Raw genomic sequence first — 15,915 nt, 5'->3', positions numbered from 1 at the left:
AAGACAACTGCCGATATCTTCTTTTTTTACCTTCTTGAAGGGTACTTTGCCAAAAGATGGGCTGGGATCATAAACCATGCCCTGTTCTTTGCTTAATTACTTAGCTTTTGCTCTTGACTTGGCAAAACATTAAGCTTTCCATTTGAGTAAATCTATAATTAACTCCAATATGTGCTGAGTAAACATAACCTCACTTTTAATTAAATCTTAGAACAAGATGCTACAACTTGCCATTTCTAAGAAGTATTTCTCCAGTAATGTGCAACAAAAAATATCTAACCCTGTCAAATACATCAAATATGAAACTGAAGACCAAAATTGAGTGTAACTCATCCTCTTTTAAGACATCTGCTGTCCAAAAGTGCAATTACCAACTACAAGATGAAAATGTAAACCTGAAGAGCCACCACTTCAGAAGTTTCCAAGGCTAAAAATCAAATAAAATCTAAATGGTAGCACAGCAAAACTGAAAGATAACCTTGACTTTGGGACTCCTGAAGAATTTTTTTTTTTGACAAATGATGTAATAATTCTTAAACAAAGAGAAATATAATTTCTCAAGAGTGAAAGGAGTTGAAATACCATATGCACTATAAACATCAGAAACAAAGGGGAACTTTCTAATTAGTTGTGAGAAGATTCAGAAAAATTTACTTCATATAGGAGTAACTCTACAATTCTGAATTAAAATGACATGAATTATCTGAATAATAAGAAATCTCAAAAAAATCTACTATGAAAACAATGTCAACTCTAAGTGACACTTATACATGAACTAATGTCAGTGTTAGGTTAATCTTTGGACTTGACCTTGAAGGTCTTTTCCAACCAAAGTAATTCTGTGATTCTGTAATGGAATAATGTGAAATAAACAGACTAGATGGTCTAGATGATCTTTCGAGGTCCCTTCCAACCCCTAGGATTCTATGATTCTATGAAACACCATCTTCTGTCTATGCTGCAGCTCTTAAGTTTTTTCAAATATGGTCCCTGGCACTACCTATTTCCAAATGGCCCTCAAGAATTGAGATTATTTCAGTGCTACAGCTAAATAGGACAAAACTTTTCTTCACATTGAAGAATTACATATACCAGAGCCAAAGAACCAAGAATTTGTTAAAGACAGAAGCTACAGGATTTATGGTTTGCAGAACAAAAACTGCTGTGTATTTCAATGAAAAAAGTGCTCATGAGAACTTAACATTAAACTTGAGAACTTGGTATTAAATCTCTTGTTATCTGCAACTCTCTTAATCAGCTCTCCTCTCAGAGTCTCTCAGAGATTCTCATTATCACCAAACCTAGATACTGGTGATTCTGCAACTACTTATTAACCTTACACAAAGAATATTCAAAACATCGCTTCAAGAGAATTTCACAAAGCATTTTCTTCCAGCCATTTTATATTCTATTTCAATTCCAACGTGCTTTATATATGGAGAAATTTTTCCCTTTGCCTCTCATCAAGTTTAGCTTAGTCTTCTTTCAACAATTCTCACAACAATGTGATGATGTGTGATGGAAGTCCCATTGTTTCCATAGTAATGCACAATTAAACAAGGTGCCTTGAGGCCTAAGTACACATCCTATCCATGGGCAACACCGATTTGGTAGCATTTGCTAAGAACAAAGGTAGGGTAATTTACACTATAAGTGTGCCTTAGCATAGAAAGTGCTTTCTAATCTCCAGAGAGCATCATTTCCATGCTTTACTTAATGCCCTTTTTCCTCTCAACAGTTCTGTATTGCCTGATTTCTTCAGTAAACTAAGGCTTATGTATCCATGGCGTTTCCATGTATTTTCATACTTCTTCCCCACCTCCTCCCTCAAAGTAACATTTTCAAACCAGTTGGACAATCGTGACCAAACCTGACAAAAAGAATGTCTACAGTCAGACTGAAAACATAAATCCATGTAGGGCTTCATTATGCATACCATTTCAATTGTTTTTAAATGAGAGTTATACTAGATTTCTATAAGGCAAATCTTAAATACTAAAACTTAGGTTAGGAGCACAAACTTTAAAACATTTTGTGGAACAAAAACATTAAAATTTTATCCTTAAATCAACATATGCTATTAATTGCATTGTTTCTTTCAGTTCTTAATCACAATTAATGAAAACACAATAGGGAATTATTCTTAACACATGAAATGCACTAGAAAAGTGCTATTAAGAGTCTTAACACTCACAAACATTTACCATCCCCTATCTGGTTACAAAAGGTGAACACTGATCAGCCTTTCTTAACTGGATTCTCTGCTGTGATAAACAGTTCACTGCCACTTGTGTGGTACATGCAGGACTGAGTCTGGAAGAAAATGATGGTCACAAGTTTGTTAGTTACTTCCATAAGGGACCATCACTTATATCTGAAAGCTCTTTTTCACTGCAGATCTTTAAATTCTGTGCAAGCAGCACTAGTAGAAGCTAAATTATATCTTAAATGGTTACTTATTATGAATTAAGAGCAATTAAGAGTTGTCTTTCCCTGATAATGCATTGCAAGGCAGTATAAAGCAGTGAGCACACAGAAACATGATGTACTGCAGCAAAATCACATCCATCCTGCTTCATTCTATTAACTTTGCTAGCTTTCCTGACAGAACACTTTTTTTAACACTATTATGAAGACTCATGCAACCAGTATAATTGAGACTAAAACAATTCATCAAAACTTACTGTTTTCAAATTCAAATATTCTGTTCTAAAGTTATATTGCAAATCTTAAAAATTTTGCAAAGAAAAATGATGAAAATATGCTTGGAAGCCCTGTTCAGGAAGCATTATGTTTAGGAAACACTCAGTGCAGGAGATTAACTCTCCAGTGGGCAAACTCTCCAGTGTGAAAGATTAATCTTGCTCAGACTGATAACCCTCAAGCTGTGAGAGATCCAGTCATGTTAATAATGACAGCTTCTAGACAGACAGGATTAATACTGATAGCAGTAATGTCATATGGATTAATTGATTGTACACTACCAGCAAAACCAGAAAGACCAGACACCACTGGATTCTCTGATTCAGAAGGAAGCAACAGCAGTATTATTTCTAAGCATGCAAAATTTTCATGCATACAAAACTCAATGCACTTAGGAACAATGCTCAGTACCAAGTTTTGTAAACTTCAGGACAAATGAAATGCAGTGTGCCTCTGCAGCTGATACCAGTTCCTAATCAAATGTGGTAGACTCAAAATGAACTCTTCAGTAATGTAAATCATCCTTTTGAAAGTCTTTTTTTGGAACCTTTTTAAGCTAACGTGTGAAGTTTTGCAGAAAATGTGTCACTTTTCTCTTTGAACAAGTCTTTCTTTCATGGTACATCACCATAAGGTAAATTATCTTTGAGGAACATAAAGCACACTCGAGTCACTCCTTACTTTTGAATGTAGGACATCTGAAAATTGATGGAATTTTTATTGGCCTTGGGTCATAGTGTTTAACAGGTTTACCTAATTTCATTCCAGAGCATTTACATAGTCATATAATTTTTCTCCTTAAAATCATAATCATCCTTTGACTTGTTCTTATTAAGCTTATTATGCCTAGAAAAGCACAAGGAAAGGACAGATAGATTTCTGCACCCAAAAATTCAAGGAGCAATTGCTATGTCTTTCTTGAGAATAAGCAATGTGAACTTGCAAACACATGAAGGTCACATTGAAAAGTTAAGTTAAAATTGGAGCCCAAAAGCTAATCCTGTTACATTACACCCGTTTTTTTGAAATGCTGGCCTTCAGATTTTTATCATCTCTGCAGATCAAAAAATGCAAATATGTGATAGGAAGATGTTTTTATAAAAAATCTTAAATAATTAATAACCATCGTTATCTTATTTGTAAAGATATAAGGGCAATGGAAGAAGAATAACCATTTATGTCTGCTTATCAAAGTATTTAGAAAGCAAAAAAAAAATCATTCAAAATGTGCCTATGGCCAACTTTTGCTGACTTTATGTCACATTTACTTTGAATAAATTTTGCTTTTTTATTATAAACTAGCAAGACAAACATTTGTTATTTACTGTCATAGTGAGGTAGATTTGCCATAGGCATACCTACTAGACATGTATTTTTAAAGAATACAAAAATGAGGCTGTTGGGTGAAAAGAAAAGAAGAAAAGGCTGGAATCCTTTATATTCTGAAAAATCAGAAGAAACATGTTATCATAATGCCAAGTTGTCACTGGCATTTTGTGTCTTCTCAAGAAAGTTCAATATTGTCTTTATACAATGGCAAAGACTGTTAAATAGATACATTTTTTTCCTATTTCAGAAGCATTTCACTGTTCTTTACCTTAAGCACATACAGCATGGCTTTTTTCTAACCACTGAGTCTATTTAGCATAGATACACAGGCAATCCCTGCCTAGCCTTCACATGCTTCACCTGTTAAGACAGGAATAAACCTAGAGCAGATCACTATGCCAATGAAGTTCAAATGTAATTTGTCATTGCTGTAATCCCTCCTGCATCTGTACTTACCTGCAGGTAAATATCTCAGCTGGTTGTTGGCCAAACGGAGGTGACGTAAAGATCTCAGGCGGCCAATCTCTGGACACACAATTTCCAGGGCATTATCACTTAGGTCCAGAAACTGCAGTTTAACGAGGGAGCCAATGGCTTGTGAGAGAACAGATTAAAACATGAATGTGACCCAACAGTAATGTTAACATCTTAATAGGACTAGGAGAAGATAAAAAGCCACAGTCCCTAAGACCTATGTCTGAGCAGATTTGGACGTATTAAAGTCGGGCTCACAACTGAAGGCATAGTTGGTGGAAATGCTTCTCTATCTACCCACCCAACAGCTCTGCTGGCAGTGAGACAGGGAGGGGAAAAAAGTGGGATGTAGAGAATACTCCCATTTCTAGATTATGCTCAGACAACTCCACTCTGCAATCACTTTTTCCACCCCTTTGCTTTTGAGTCTATGCAATTTATGTTTTCCGAAAGAGCTTTAAGTACTTTCCAGAAGTTGGGCATGTAACTCTACTTTTAAGGCAAGGAAAAGCAACCAATACAAGTTCTTGATAGGTTTCAAATGTCTCATTCTAAACCAGTCAAGTACTCTGTGTGGTAATGACTGAAAGCAGAAGACACTCTGGATTTTTGTTTCTGTAGCCATTTCACTTTCTGCAGCTAGAACTGAAGCAAACAGCATTTAGGTGCATTTGATAATTCATTAAAAGAATTTAACACAGCATTAAAATGGATATTACCAACTAAACACTACACTGGTTTACTTTGTATGCAAAACTTTAACATTTTATGTGAAAATAAAGAGAAAATAGGCCTCTTCAGAGAAGAAAAATTAATATTTTATGACTCCTGCCACTTTTTGTGAGGTTGTAGAGTACTTACCTTCAGGTACAACAACTATGTTATTTGAATGAAGGTACCTGTGGGGAGGAGAAAGAAGCAGAGGACATCATCTGTTACCCTCACAGACTTCTGCTACATTATCAGTTTGCAAAAATATCCAATTTCAGACTGAAAGAGCACCCTCAAAGCCATTCCTCTTTGTGACCACAAAAGCTGTGGAAACTGTATAAATTGGCAATGGATAGGTACTTAAGTTTCAATTAGAGTATTAATTGATTAAAATAAAAATAGAATGACATACAGTTATTAAAAATAAAGCATTCACTGTCACAGTAATAATGGATTTCATTTTTGAGAGTCATAAGAGAAAAACAACAACGGGAAAAAAAAATAAAGCAGACAGAATTATCAGAATGAATGATAAACACTGGGCAAGAAAAGAAAAAAGCCCAAAGCCACCCAAAGTTATACAATTACAAACATTTTCTTCTGCACATAAAAAACTCACAGGATTAAGAAACAAGCACAGGATCTACTCGCTGCAAGTGAGTTTTTCAAACTTCGAGTATATTTTTTTAAAGAAAAATCCCATCTTAGAGATGGTCACTTAAGTAGTTTTTGAAGGCAGCCACATCTCTCACTAAGAATATTCAGCACCCCCTGCTGGAGCACTTCCAGTACTGCTAGCAATATAAAAACTACTTTTAGATCAACAAAATTTTCAAGCATTGATTATCTACTTGCAAAAGTCCACTGAGAACTCAATGTCCAATAATTTAGGCACACATAGAAATTATTTGCACAGCATGTTTTTTTTCCCTTCTATGCAAACAGCAATGCCAAAAGTAGGAGCCTGCCCTATTGAGGAGTTAAGAGGCAGAACTAAGAAAGACAAACATTTCTACTGCATAGAGCATCTGAGCCTTCACTTTCTCTTTAAAAATTGCAGACATTTAAAGTTTACTAAAAATGTAAACCATAACTATAGCAGATATGTTTGTAGAAATCCTTATATATACAACTCAGGATGTGACCTCTCCTACTCATTTCAGCTGGAGCTCCTGAAAATACATGTGAATATTTTACTCAAGGAAAAAAAAAAAAGTATATTATGAGAATTTACACCTAGTATCCCAGCCTGAGGGACACAAAGAAATACAGACAATAATGACTTTTAAAAAACATAGGGTGAAATTCCTAAGGCTCTAATTTTCAGGAAAATGACAAGTTTGTCTTTCAAAATACAAAACTACTGTAACAAATTATTATTTAAATAGATCTTAATTTTGTGATATCCTTCGCTGTCAACAAAACACCTCTTATTGTCTGATAAAAAATTTACTTGTACTATTAAAGCTACACAAACCACAGGCCCACTGTAGTTCTCTCTACATCACCAGAATGTGTGGGATAATGGTGGTATAGCTAAGCTTGTTGAACCCCAAATAATTAGGCTTGACTCCTACGATTCAAACTTTTTGAGAAATTCTTTTAAGCAGTAATTCATAGAGGTTTTCCTACAGGCACCATCAGGTACCACGGAGATTTCCTGATGCCCCATGACAAATAGTAAGTATATACAAAGCAAAATTTTTTACTTTTACTGCTTCAGAGCATAAACATACTCTCAAGACTCATGCATGATGAGACAAGACTGTCTCTTAAGCAAGTCAGAGACTGCAGTGACCTACAAAACAGTTCTATTACACCAGAAAGGTGTGGCTTTAAGGGCCAAATTAAGATGACAAGATCAGACAGCTAAAGTGCACTGGGCTGCTCAGATATACAGCTCCTCCTCTCTGGAGCTTTCCATTAAATAAACAGAATCAATGATGAATCAGTTACACAACTGAAAATGAGCCACATGAGTAACAAGGGGAAGAGGGGATCTCCCTTTTAACCCCTAAACCCCCCTAATCCTACCATACAAGGTAATTGTAATTTTACAAGAAGAAAAGGGGAGGGAAGATGACATAGACTCAGGGGACTACAGCTTAAAATTAATTGCTAAAATAATACAGTTCATGTGACAGCCATTCTTTGGACAAGGCAGGATAAACTACTTAGCTCAAAGCAATCATCATTATATAGTTACTAGGGGTTCTTGCTCATTCGTGGTCCTATCTGACAATTTTGATTCCAAAAAACTTAGCACTACAGTCAGCAAAGCTGAGCTCATAATACCCCTGGTAGCTGGGGTGGAAATGAACTAGGGATGGGCTGGAGGCAGAAACCTGTTACTCTGGCTCTGTCACAACCACCTGACCATTGCATTTGCAGGTTTCAGTGCTTTATCAGGATGACAAAGGTCTACACAGGAGTTTGGGATGTTCCCCCTTAGCAGGATAGACCTTTCTATAACAGTTCTTACAATACAATAAACAAATTATAAAAGTATTAACATGGAACTGAGTACATCTGAATATACCTCCTTTAATTAATTTAAAAAAAAAAAAAGAAAAAACCACCAAAAATTACCCTTTCTTGCCCTCCAAGAAAACCCTTCACATTTAAGAGGTAGGTCATGCACAAGCAATACATTCTAGAATTATTCTAAGATGGATCAGCATAATAAAAATATATTAGAACTCCTACACAAACTCACAATTCCACGAGGTTTGGAAGCTTCTGTGCAAGGTTTTCTGGCTGAAAAAGAGTTAGAGATTTTTTTTTTAGGTTTCAAAACAAAAAACAGACACAAATATTGTGTACCCAACTCATTTTAATAACCACACTAAAACATGTCAGCAGCTAGTCACAGAATAAATAGCAACAAGGAGCTTGTATACAATAACCTATTTCCACACCCCTGCACATTCTCCATCAGTGCAATCTGGGATATATCAAGGGTGAGCAATTTACTACTGAAACAGAACTACAACCTAAAAGTGTCATGGTGTCCTCAACCAAATGGTCCTCACACTTCTGAGGCTGAAAAGATGGATTACCAAAACCTTACTTTTGAAAGCACATTCAATTAATCAAGTTAGTTGAAGCCAAGAGACTGCTAAGAAGTTGCAGCCTTTACAGACTTACAGCAGAACAAGAGCTACACAAGATATCTAACCATAACGTATTCTATTTTGTAATGCTTTTAAACTGGGAAATGACCTACAAACTTTGAGCAGCTTAATCAGTTACTGCCAAGTCATAACTGCTGAATCCATCAAACTAGATTTCCACATTTACACATTAACATGCGTATCATTTTCCAATTGCTAACTGATCCCTAGCTGCAATTGTTTCTTGATGGCATTTATAACCATGAACATGTATCACTAAATCAGCTTCACAGGCTTCAGATGTCATGTTGGTGGTAACTGGTCTCAAAACTGTTCGAGGTTTACAGTTCTATTGCTTAAACATAGAAATGTTTTATTCAAAAAAGTTTTCACAACACACATTTATGCAGAAACAAATTAATTTTAAAAGCAGCTTGTTCACATGGTCAATTTCCTGTTTAAAAAACCTAACAACTTTCACTATAACGTAAATTTAAGGCATATTATTATCTACAATACTTAAATCAGTGCCTATAAAATCATTGTGAAGGAATATGCTAACCTGAAAAAGTAATGTCATCATATTCTTACATAGCAAACATGCCACAACCTAAATCCGAGTACAAAAAACAGTTTGTCTTCAACTATGGAGCAGCAAATGATGGCTCAATAAACGAATCCCTTGACATCAAGACACAGGACACGACCTATAACTAATCAGTTGTTGCCACCTACTGGAAGGTTTGCTACAGTACATTTATCTTCTCTCGGCACAGACTTTTATTTCGTCAAAGAGAAAAAAGCCTCAGGTGGGAAAATATGCAAAGGCTGCAACATGCTCAAGTACAAAAAATTCAAGCTTTAATTTAAAAAATGAAGAGGCAATACTAAAAAGAGAAATTCACTGTCATCCTACAACCTTTATTAGAGTAAGAGTACTAACCTGAAACAAACTATTTGCACATTGTAAATTATGGTTATACTCTTATTCTTGCTTTAAGTGCTTCATATTGTAAGAGAGCTAAACTCAGGAGAGACAGAACTTCACAGCTTGGCAAGTGTATAATAGAAATTCTGCTTATCTTCTTCAGTACAATAGGAATGAGTCTGAGTAAAAGTTATCCAATACAACATCCTACAAAAAAATGATGATGCAAAAAATACTCATGACCTATCAAGAGGTAAAACTAACTCTGATCTCCATTGGCGACATAAGAACAAACAGTGATGATAAATGAATCAATTCTGCCACCGGTTTAGTGAGGCTTGTCTTGCTCTCACACCTGCTGGACATTTTTCAAAAAGTGAACTTGCTGATTTGTCTGAACAGGACAACATTGCATGTTCTGAGCCAGTAAATTAAGAATAATTATTCTTGATTATGGCTAGATCATCCTTGTGACAGTGCCATCAAGGCAAGCGTCAATTTCCTTTTAATAGATGGGGAAACAGGATTACTGGAAGGCTAGTGCAATCAGTCTAACATGAAATGAGATGCTAGGAGACTTGGTGCTGGGATACAGGTGTGCTATATAACTTCTTGATCCATTCATTATGTCATAGCTCTCTACCATTTCCATCTTGCCAATGAAGACAAAAATGAAACTACTCTTAGGCAAGGTATATGTAAATTCTGTCAGTGTTACAATTCCAGACATTTTAACAGGAGCCATCTGTCAAGGGCTAGAGTAATTTCAGAGAGCAAAGAAAAAAAGCTGGTTTAGTCACCTTTTTCAGAACTCTGAAGGAATAAACTGGTGGGACAAAAGCACCAACTGACTTTAAAGAAATACGGTGCAGATTTAGTTTTGATGATTGCTAACAAGCCATAAGCATTCGAAGTATTTCTTGATGAGCTTATGCTCATTACCTTGCACAGAACAAAAGCATAAGGCTGAAAGAGACATCTTCCTTCAATAACCTATTTGTTTTCAACTATTCTTAGATGACATCCCCCTGTCCCCTGCAATAGAACTAACTTAATTTACTGAAATTGACAGTTTTACTTGTCTTACCAGCGTGGACATAAAAAAATATTATGAAAATACTGTTTTGTAAAAATACTGATGATTTCTTCCCCGTTCCTCTTCTATTTTTTTTTCCTCTTTTTCTTCTGTTTTTTGGTAGAGGAATTAACTTCAATCTCTCAATCTTCTTTCATACAGCATGTTCTCTAAAAATCCCTTGTTGCTGCTTTCTAAATTCTTTACATTTACCTATGATGCCTGTAAGTATGAACCACCCGACTCACTCTTTGCTCCAGCTTACACTTTAAGAGTAACCAACAATGATTTATTTCTTCTCTTAGTGGAGATGGTGAAACTTTCTATGTTCCACCAAGACATCTGCCTTTTCCTGTAATATGCTGCTGACTTGATAAATTTTGGTCCACCACAACTTCCAACATCTCTTCTGCTGAGCAGACACTCAGTGAATGAGACCCAGTTTTGCCTAGTTCTGAGCTACAGTGCTAGGCACTTGAATGAGATTCCACCAGGTCATATTATGAACAAGTTATCCTGATCATTTTGAACCCTAATGCTCCAGTTCATGTTGTTTGCAAGTAATTTTGCCCAGATATGATCCACATTTTAAGTAACTTTATATATGTATTTTTTATTTTATATATATAAATATATATATATATATATATATACACACACACACTTTAATGTAGATATAAGTATTACAGTACTGAACAGTACTGGCAAGAGCTGCTTTCCCCATTTTACACTTCTTCTGTTGACAATAACCAGGGGTAATTACTTTTATACCATCTCATACATCTATTGGCTCACCATATTAAAAGATACCAAGAGGAAAATGGAACTAAACTGCTACTTGCAAGACTTCGCTTTCGTTTCTAATTCCTTTAAGAAAACCAATACCAGGCTCTAAAACATACATGCAGAAAAATTATATATATGCAAAACTCTCCTTGTTATTGTTTCATCTTTTGAGCAGTGCAAGCTTCAAGTACCTTACACCACCATATACTCACTGAATTTCACGTGTCAAAGTCGAACTGTTTACAGACTTGGGTTAATTTTTAAGGCAGGTTTACTTTGTAACCACAAATCCTCACCTTCTATTAAATTATTATACAAAGGACTTGCCCAAAACCAAAGAGTGCCAAAATAATTCTCTACAGTACACGCAAACTTAACTGACTCATCCAAGAAAAGGCATAAAATCTTCAGAATACTTCCAGCTTTTAGCCCATGAAATGAAATCTTTATTGAGGATTCTAACATATGATTGTTAAAGCTTTAAACGCTATTCCTTAACAAAATTATTTGGACTTTTTCTAGGAAGCACTGAAAAACATAATTTGGGGGAATTTTAAATAATCAGTCCTCCAGGTCCTCTGCCCTGGCTATTATTTTACCTATCATACAATGGAAGAGCCCAACAAAAAACAACCAACCAACAAAACCACAACTGCATTAAAAAAAAAATCCACAAAAAACAACACAACACACAAAAAAAACCCCAAACAACAAAAACCTAACTGAATTACCCGGACATTCCAGCCTATTGCCAGTAGCAAGTTTTGACTCTCTACTGAGTCCTACAGCCTCAGAATGTCTCTCTCAGTTATTTAACGACCCCACACTGCATTTTGAGGCCACAACATCCATTCAAAGGCAAAAACAACAAAACAAGAAGAAACCACAACAGGAAATCCCACACCCTTTAAATAAACTGTTTTTTCTCCTATCAACAGCAGCCCACAGAGACAGGTCTTCACTGACACCTTAAATAGAAGTTTTGAATTAGATCCTGAGGTGGATGATGCCTTTAAAATAAGGCACACACCAAGGTTAAAGCTGTTTAGCCTAAAGAGGGAACCAAGACTAGACTGCTAACATCTCCTAACAACAGAAAGGCCTGACATGAGAAATAATGAATAGCAGTTAAAAAAAAAAACAACCAAAACAACAAACAAAAAAAAAACAACCCAGCAGATGGTCACAGAACTTCAAAAAGGTAACCATAAAACGTCATAAACTTCCATTTATTATTCTCTACATTACCTATGCAAGTCCAAACATAACAAAACCAAATACTCATAATCACAATGGATTACATACTTCAAAAATCAGATTTTCTGTAAGATTTTTTTTTCTAAATTATAATTATTTTTCTGTTCAATAAATCAGAATTCTTGAACATACAGACAGTAAACATTACAATAAAGAGGTTGTCGTACCAATGTGGTCAGGGAGTTTCTTTTCATATAAAGTCTCTCCAAGTACTGAAGCCCCTCATCTTTCAGCAACTCCAAAGGAAAGTGATGGAGGTTTCGATAATTTAAGAACAAATTCTTGTGCCTTTCCAGCTTTGCCTCAGAAATTGTTTTACAGAGTTCTGATGCCATGACTAATCATGTTCCAAGCACCAAATCTAGTGCATTGCATCTTCTGAAAGCAGACCTATTTCTAGGAGACAAAAAGGAAAAAAAACACATGATCAAGGTGTATGCCTTTTGCAGAAGGTTAGTTATCACACACTGTCTGATTATATATTAACTGGAACAAATGTGTTGAGATAAATTAAGTACCTAGAACATCCACACCATAACATATATTAGAATCAAACCTTTGACTATTATCTGCATGAAGTTTTAGAATATTATCAGACCAGCAATAGCAAGATATACATAATGGGGTTTTTTAATCTATTTTTTATGGACCTTTCACATAATTTTGTCAAAGTTGCCACCACAAGAAAAAAAAAATACACCACAAAACCTGTCTCTAGTAACTACTATTAATGTCCTACATCCACAAATAAGAAGAATGCACAATTTATCACAGGAATTCTTATGCCCGAATTACTAAAATGCCTTTATGTAGGTTTTAAGCCAGATGACAAAAGGCAGTGAAAGTTTCTTAAGCTTTCCCATAGAAAATGACCAGAAGAATTTCTCAGTTGGAAGGGATATTGGGGATGGACAGCCAGTAAGGTCATTTTGAAATAATAAACTACTAGACAAGAAATCATAAACTTAAAGCAAGAAAATTTATAAAGAGCTAGATGTGACAGCAGATTTTCAGCTCCTTACTAAAAATAAAACCAGAAGAACTAAATGTCAAGCTTTAACTGACAATTTCAAAGGCAGAAAACAGGAGGATGAAGACAAATTAAAAACTAACTCGTATTTGAAAACATACTTTAATTAGCTAGTTTTTAATGTATAACTAAAATTCTAGTTATTATTTTGTTGTTTAGATTTAGATAAGAACAGCAATGCTACTTTTCAACTGTTGTAGAAGTCAGGAAGACATAATAAATCCAGACTACTTACTAAAGTCACCAGTTTGCTACAGACTCGAGTGTACAAATTAATTTCCATTAACGAGAAGAATAATTCTGGAAGAATACAGCACTTGTTTTCTCAGAGTCCCAAGCACTCCTCATCACCATTTAGGTGTAACAAATATCCTGTACACCTTTTCCAGTCCTGACTTACCCCAAATTCAAGCCATGCTAAGATCAGTTCTGCAGGCAAATTATTACCCTGTTGAGAATCCTATATAAGATCAGAACATATCATTCCAACTTTGGTTAAATAGTATGAGAAGAACCATGGCTTTAACCATTACCTTCACTAGCTATCTTAAGGGTACACACACTGCTGGCCCTTGGCACTAGCAGCATTACAGCTCCCTTGGTTCAGTAAAGCAAGGAAATTAAGGCAGTACAATTCCAAACTCCACATCTGTGATCAACATTAAAATAATGCAAGGAAAAGCATTAGAATTTTTAATGGGCATAGTCTGAGAGCATTTGAGCATTAGCTGCTATAATATAAGCAATGGTAAAGGAAAGCTCATATTTTCCTGAAATGGTTTAATTAAAAGCTATGAAGTCACAGAATATATACATAAAAAACCAGTAGCCTTCCAGTTTGCCCAGACAAGCTTCTCAAGTGTTCTGCACTCAGACGTCAGAGTTCTGACTCCACACACCAACGGGACCACATTTAGCAGTAGCACACTCAAGTACACACACATGTGAGCCCACAAACGCAAAGCCCTGACATAACATACTCTATTTTGGCTCTCATTTCAAAGGAAAACCCTCCTACGTCCTTCCACCACCAGCCAAACTTTTTTCTCTCCAAATTATCTTAGTCCAGAGACGAGACACAGCGCTGCTAAGAAGGAACAATCACTGCTCTTAAGGAAAGTTAAGGGGAAGGGTGAGGACAGGTAACAGCCAGTGATGACGGCCCTATGAGAAGTCAGGTCATTCGGGGGGTAAAACCGTTTCCCTGAGGATGGAGAAGACAGAGACGGGTCGAGCAGCTGACGGGGAGCGGCGGCTCAGCCAAGGGGTGACCCCGGGAGGCTCAGGGGACCCCCAGAGGGGAAGGGAGCACCGAGGCGGGGGAAAACCTGGAGGAGCCGTCGGGTACAAGAGAGAGAGGCTGTGAGGCCGCGCGGGGCTGCCCCGCTCGGTGCCCCCGGGCCGGGACAGGCCGGTCTGACCCGGCGGGGCGACCGAACCCGCCTGCCCCGGCGCTGCGGGGGGGGGGGGGGAGCCCAGGAGGGGCTGCGGCGGCTGAAGGGGAGCCAGAGAGGGGGCAGGAGGAAGGGGCCGGCCCCGGGGCCGCTGAAGGCTCGCAGCCCATCACGGAGCGGCACCGCGCGCCGCGACGGGCGGGCGGGCGGCAGAGCAGCGGCAGCGCGCGCCGCCCCGCTCCGCCCTGCCCCACTCACTCACTTGCGACGGGAAAGCCACTCGCCGGAGCAGAAGCGGAGCCCGGCGGAGCCCAGTGCAGCCCTGCCCGCCCGGCCCGGCCCGCCCGGCCCCGCCACCGGCCCCAGCACCGAGGGGCGGAGCGCGCGCCGGCAGCGCGAGACCGCGGCCGCCACATGAGTCTCGCGAGACACCGCCCGGCGGCAGCACCGCCCCGCCCCGCCCCGCCCCCGCCCCCTCCCCCTCCCCTCCCTCCTCTCGCCCAACCACAGGGCGCGCCCCCGCCCGCCGCCCAATCACAACTCCCAGCTCCTGCCCCAGCCGGGCGTCCCCTCCGCTGTCGGCCAATCAGAGGGCGCCCCACCTCAGCGCCGGGCCCGCCCCCTCCCCGTCCGTGGCTCCCACAGGTCAGTTTCCCTGCTTGCTCTTCACCTGACTTCATGTATACTCACACGTACCGAGATGACCCGGAGGCTTGTTTGTGTTCATTGGTGTCCGCACTCTTAATGACAGCAAGTTCCCTCGTACCCGGAATATTTAACATCACCGGGTATTAAATTTTTTTTCTTAACGGAAGGTTAGTCCCACCAGCTGCCTGAAATAAAAGGAATCTGAGCTGGAGAAACCCTTTCCCACAGACTGACACAACCTGCCTTAGCCAAACCCCCCCGGCAGCTCTGCAGGGGACCCAGAACCTGGATGGAGAAGATTAATACCTGCAGAAGTTGTTTGTTGTTGGGTTCCCCCCCCCCACCCCCTGTCTATTCACAGGACTTGTCACTTGAAGCAAAGCAACGTGCAGAAAAAGCTTCCTATTTTTTTCTTGCAGATGCATGTCTCTCTTTTTCGATTCCAAACAAAGCACAGCCATCTCTAA

At 38.2% G+C, this 15,915-nt stretch overlaps 1 protein-coding gene across 4 annotated transcripts in view; it reads right to left on the bottom strand.

Moving 5' to 3' along the window:
* LRRC28 (leucine rich repeat containing 28) overlaps nt 1-15,165 on the bottom strand; it is a 93,565-nt gene extending 78,400 nt beyond the window's left edge. For all 4 annotated transcript variants that reach the window (XM_051628799.1, XM_051628800.1, XM_051628801.1 and 1 more), the window contains exons 1-5: nt 15,063-15,165; nt 12,544-12,772; nt 7,934-7,974; nt 5,368-5,405; nt 4,489-4,626 (exon numbers count right to left, since the gene is read on the bottom strand). In XM_051628799.1, coding sequence (XP_051484759.1) covers nt 4,489-4,626; nt 5,368-5,405; nt 7,934-7,974; nt 12,544-12,711 — 385 coding nt within the window. In that variant the 5' untranslated portion in view covers nt 12,712-12,772; nt 15,063-15,165. The remainder of the gene's footprint in view (nt 1-4,488; nt 4,627-5,367; nt 5,406-7,933; nt 7,975-12,543; nt 12,773-15,062) is intronic.
* Nucleotides 15,166-15,915: the final 750 nt, after the last annotated feature.

The sequence above is a fragment of the Apus apus genome, chromosome 10 (assembly GCF_020740795.1).
Source record: "Apus apus isolate bApuApu2 chromosome 10, bApuApu2.pri.cur, whole genome shotgun sequence".
In the NCBI taxonomy this organism is placed as follows: Eukaryota; Metazoa; Chordata; class Aves; order Apodiformes; family Apodidae; genus Apus; species Apus apus.
Note: the sequence above shows the minus strand (reverse complement) of the source record. Positions and strands in the feature narration are given on the sequence as shown.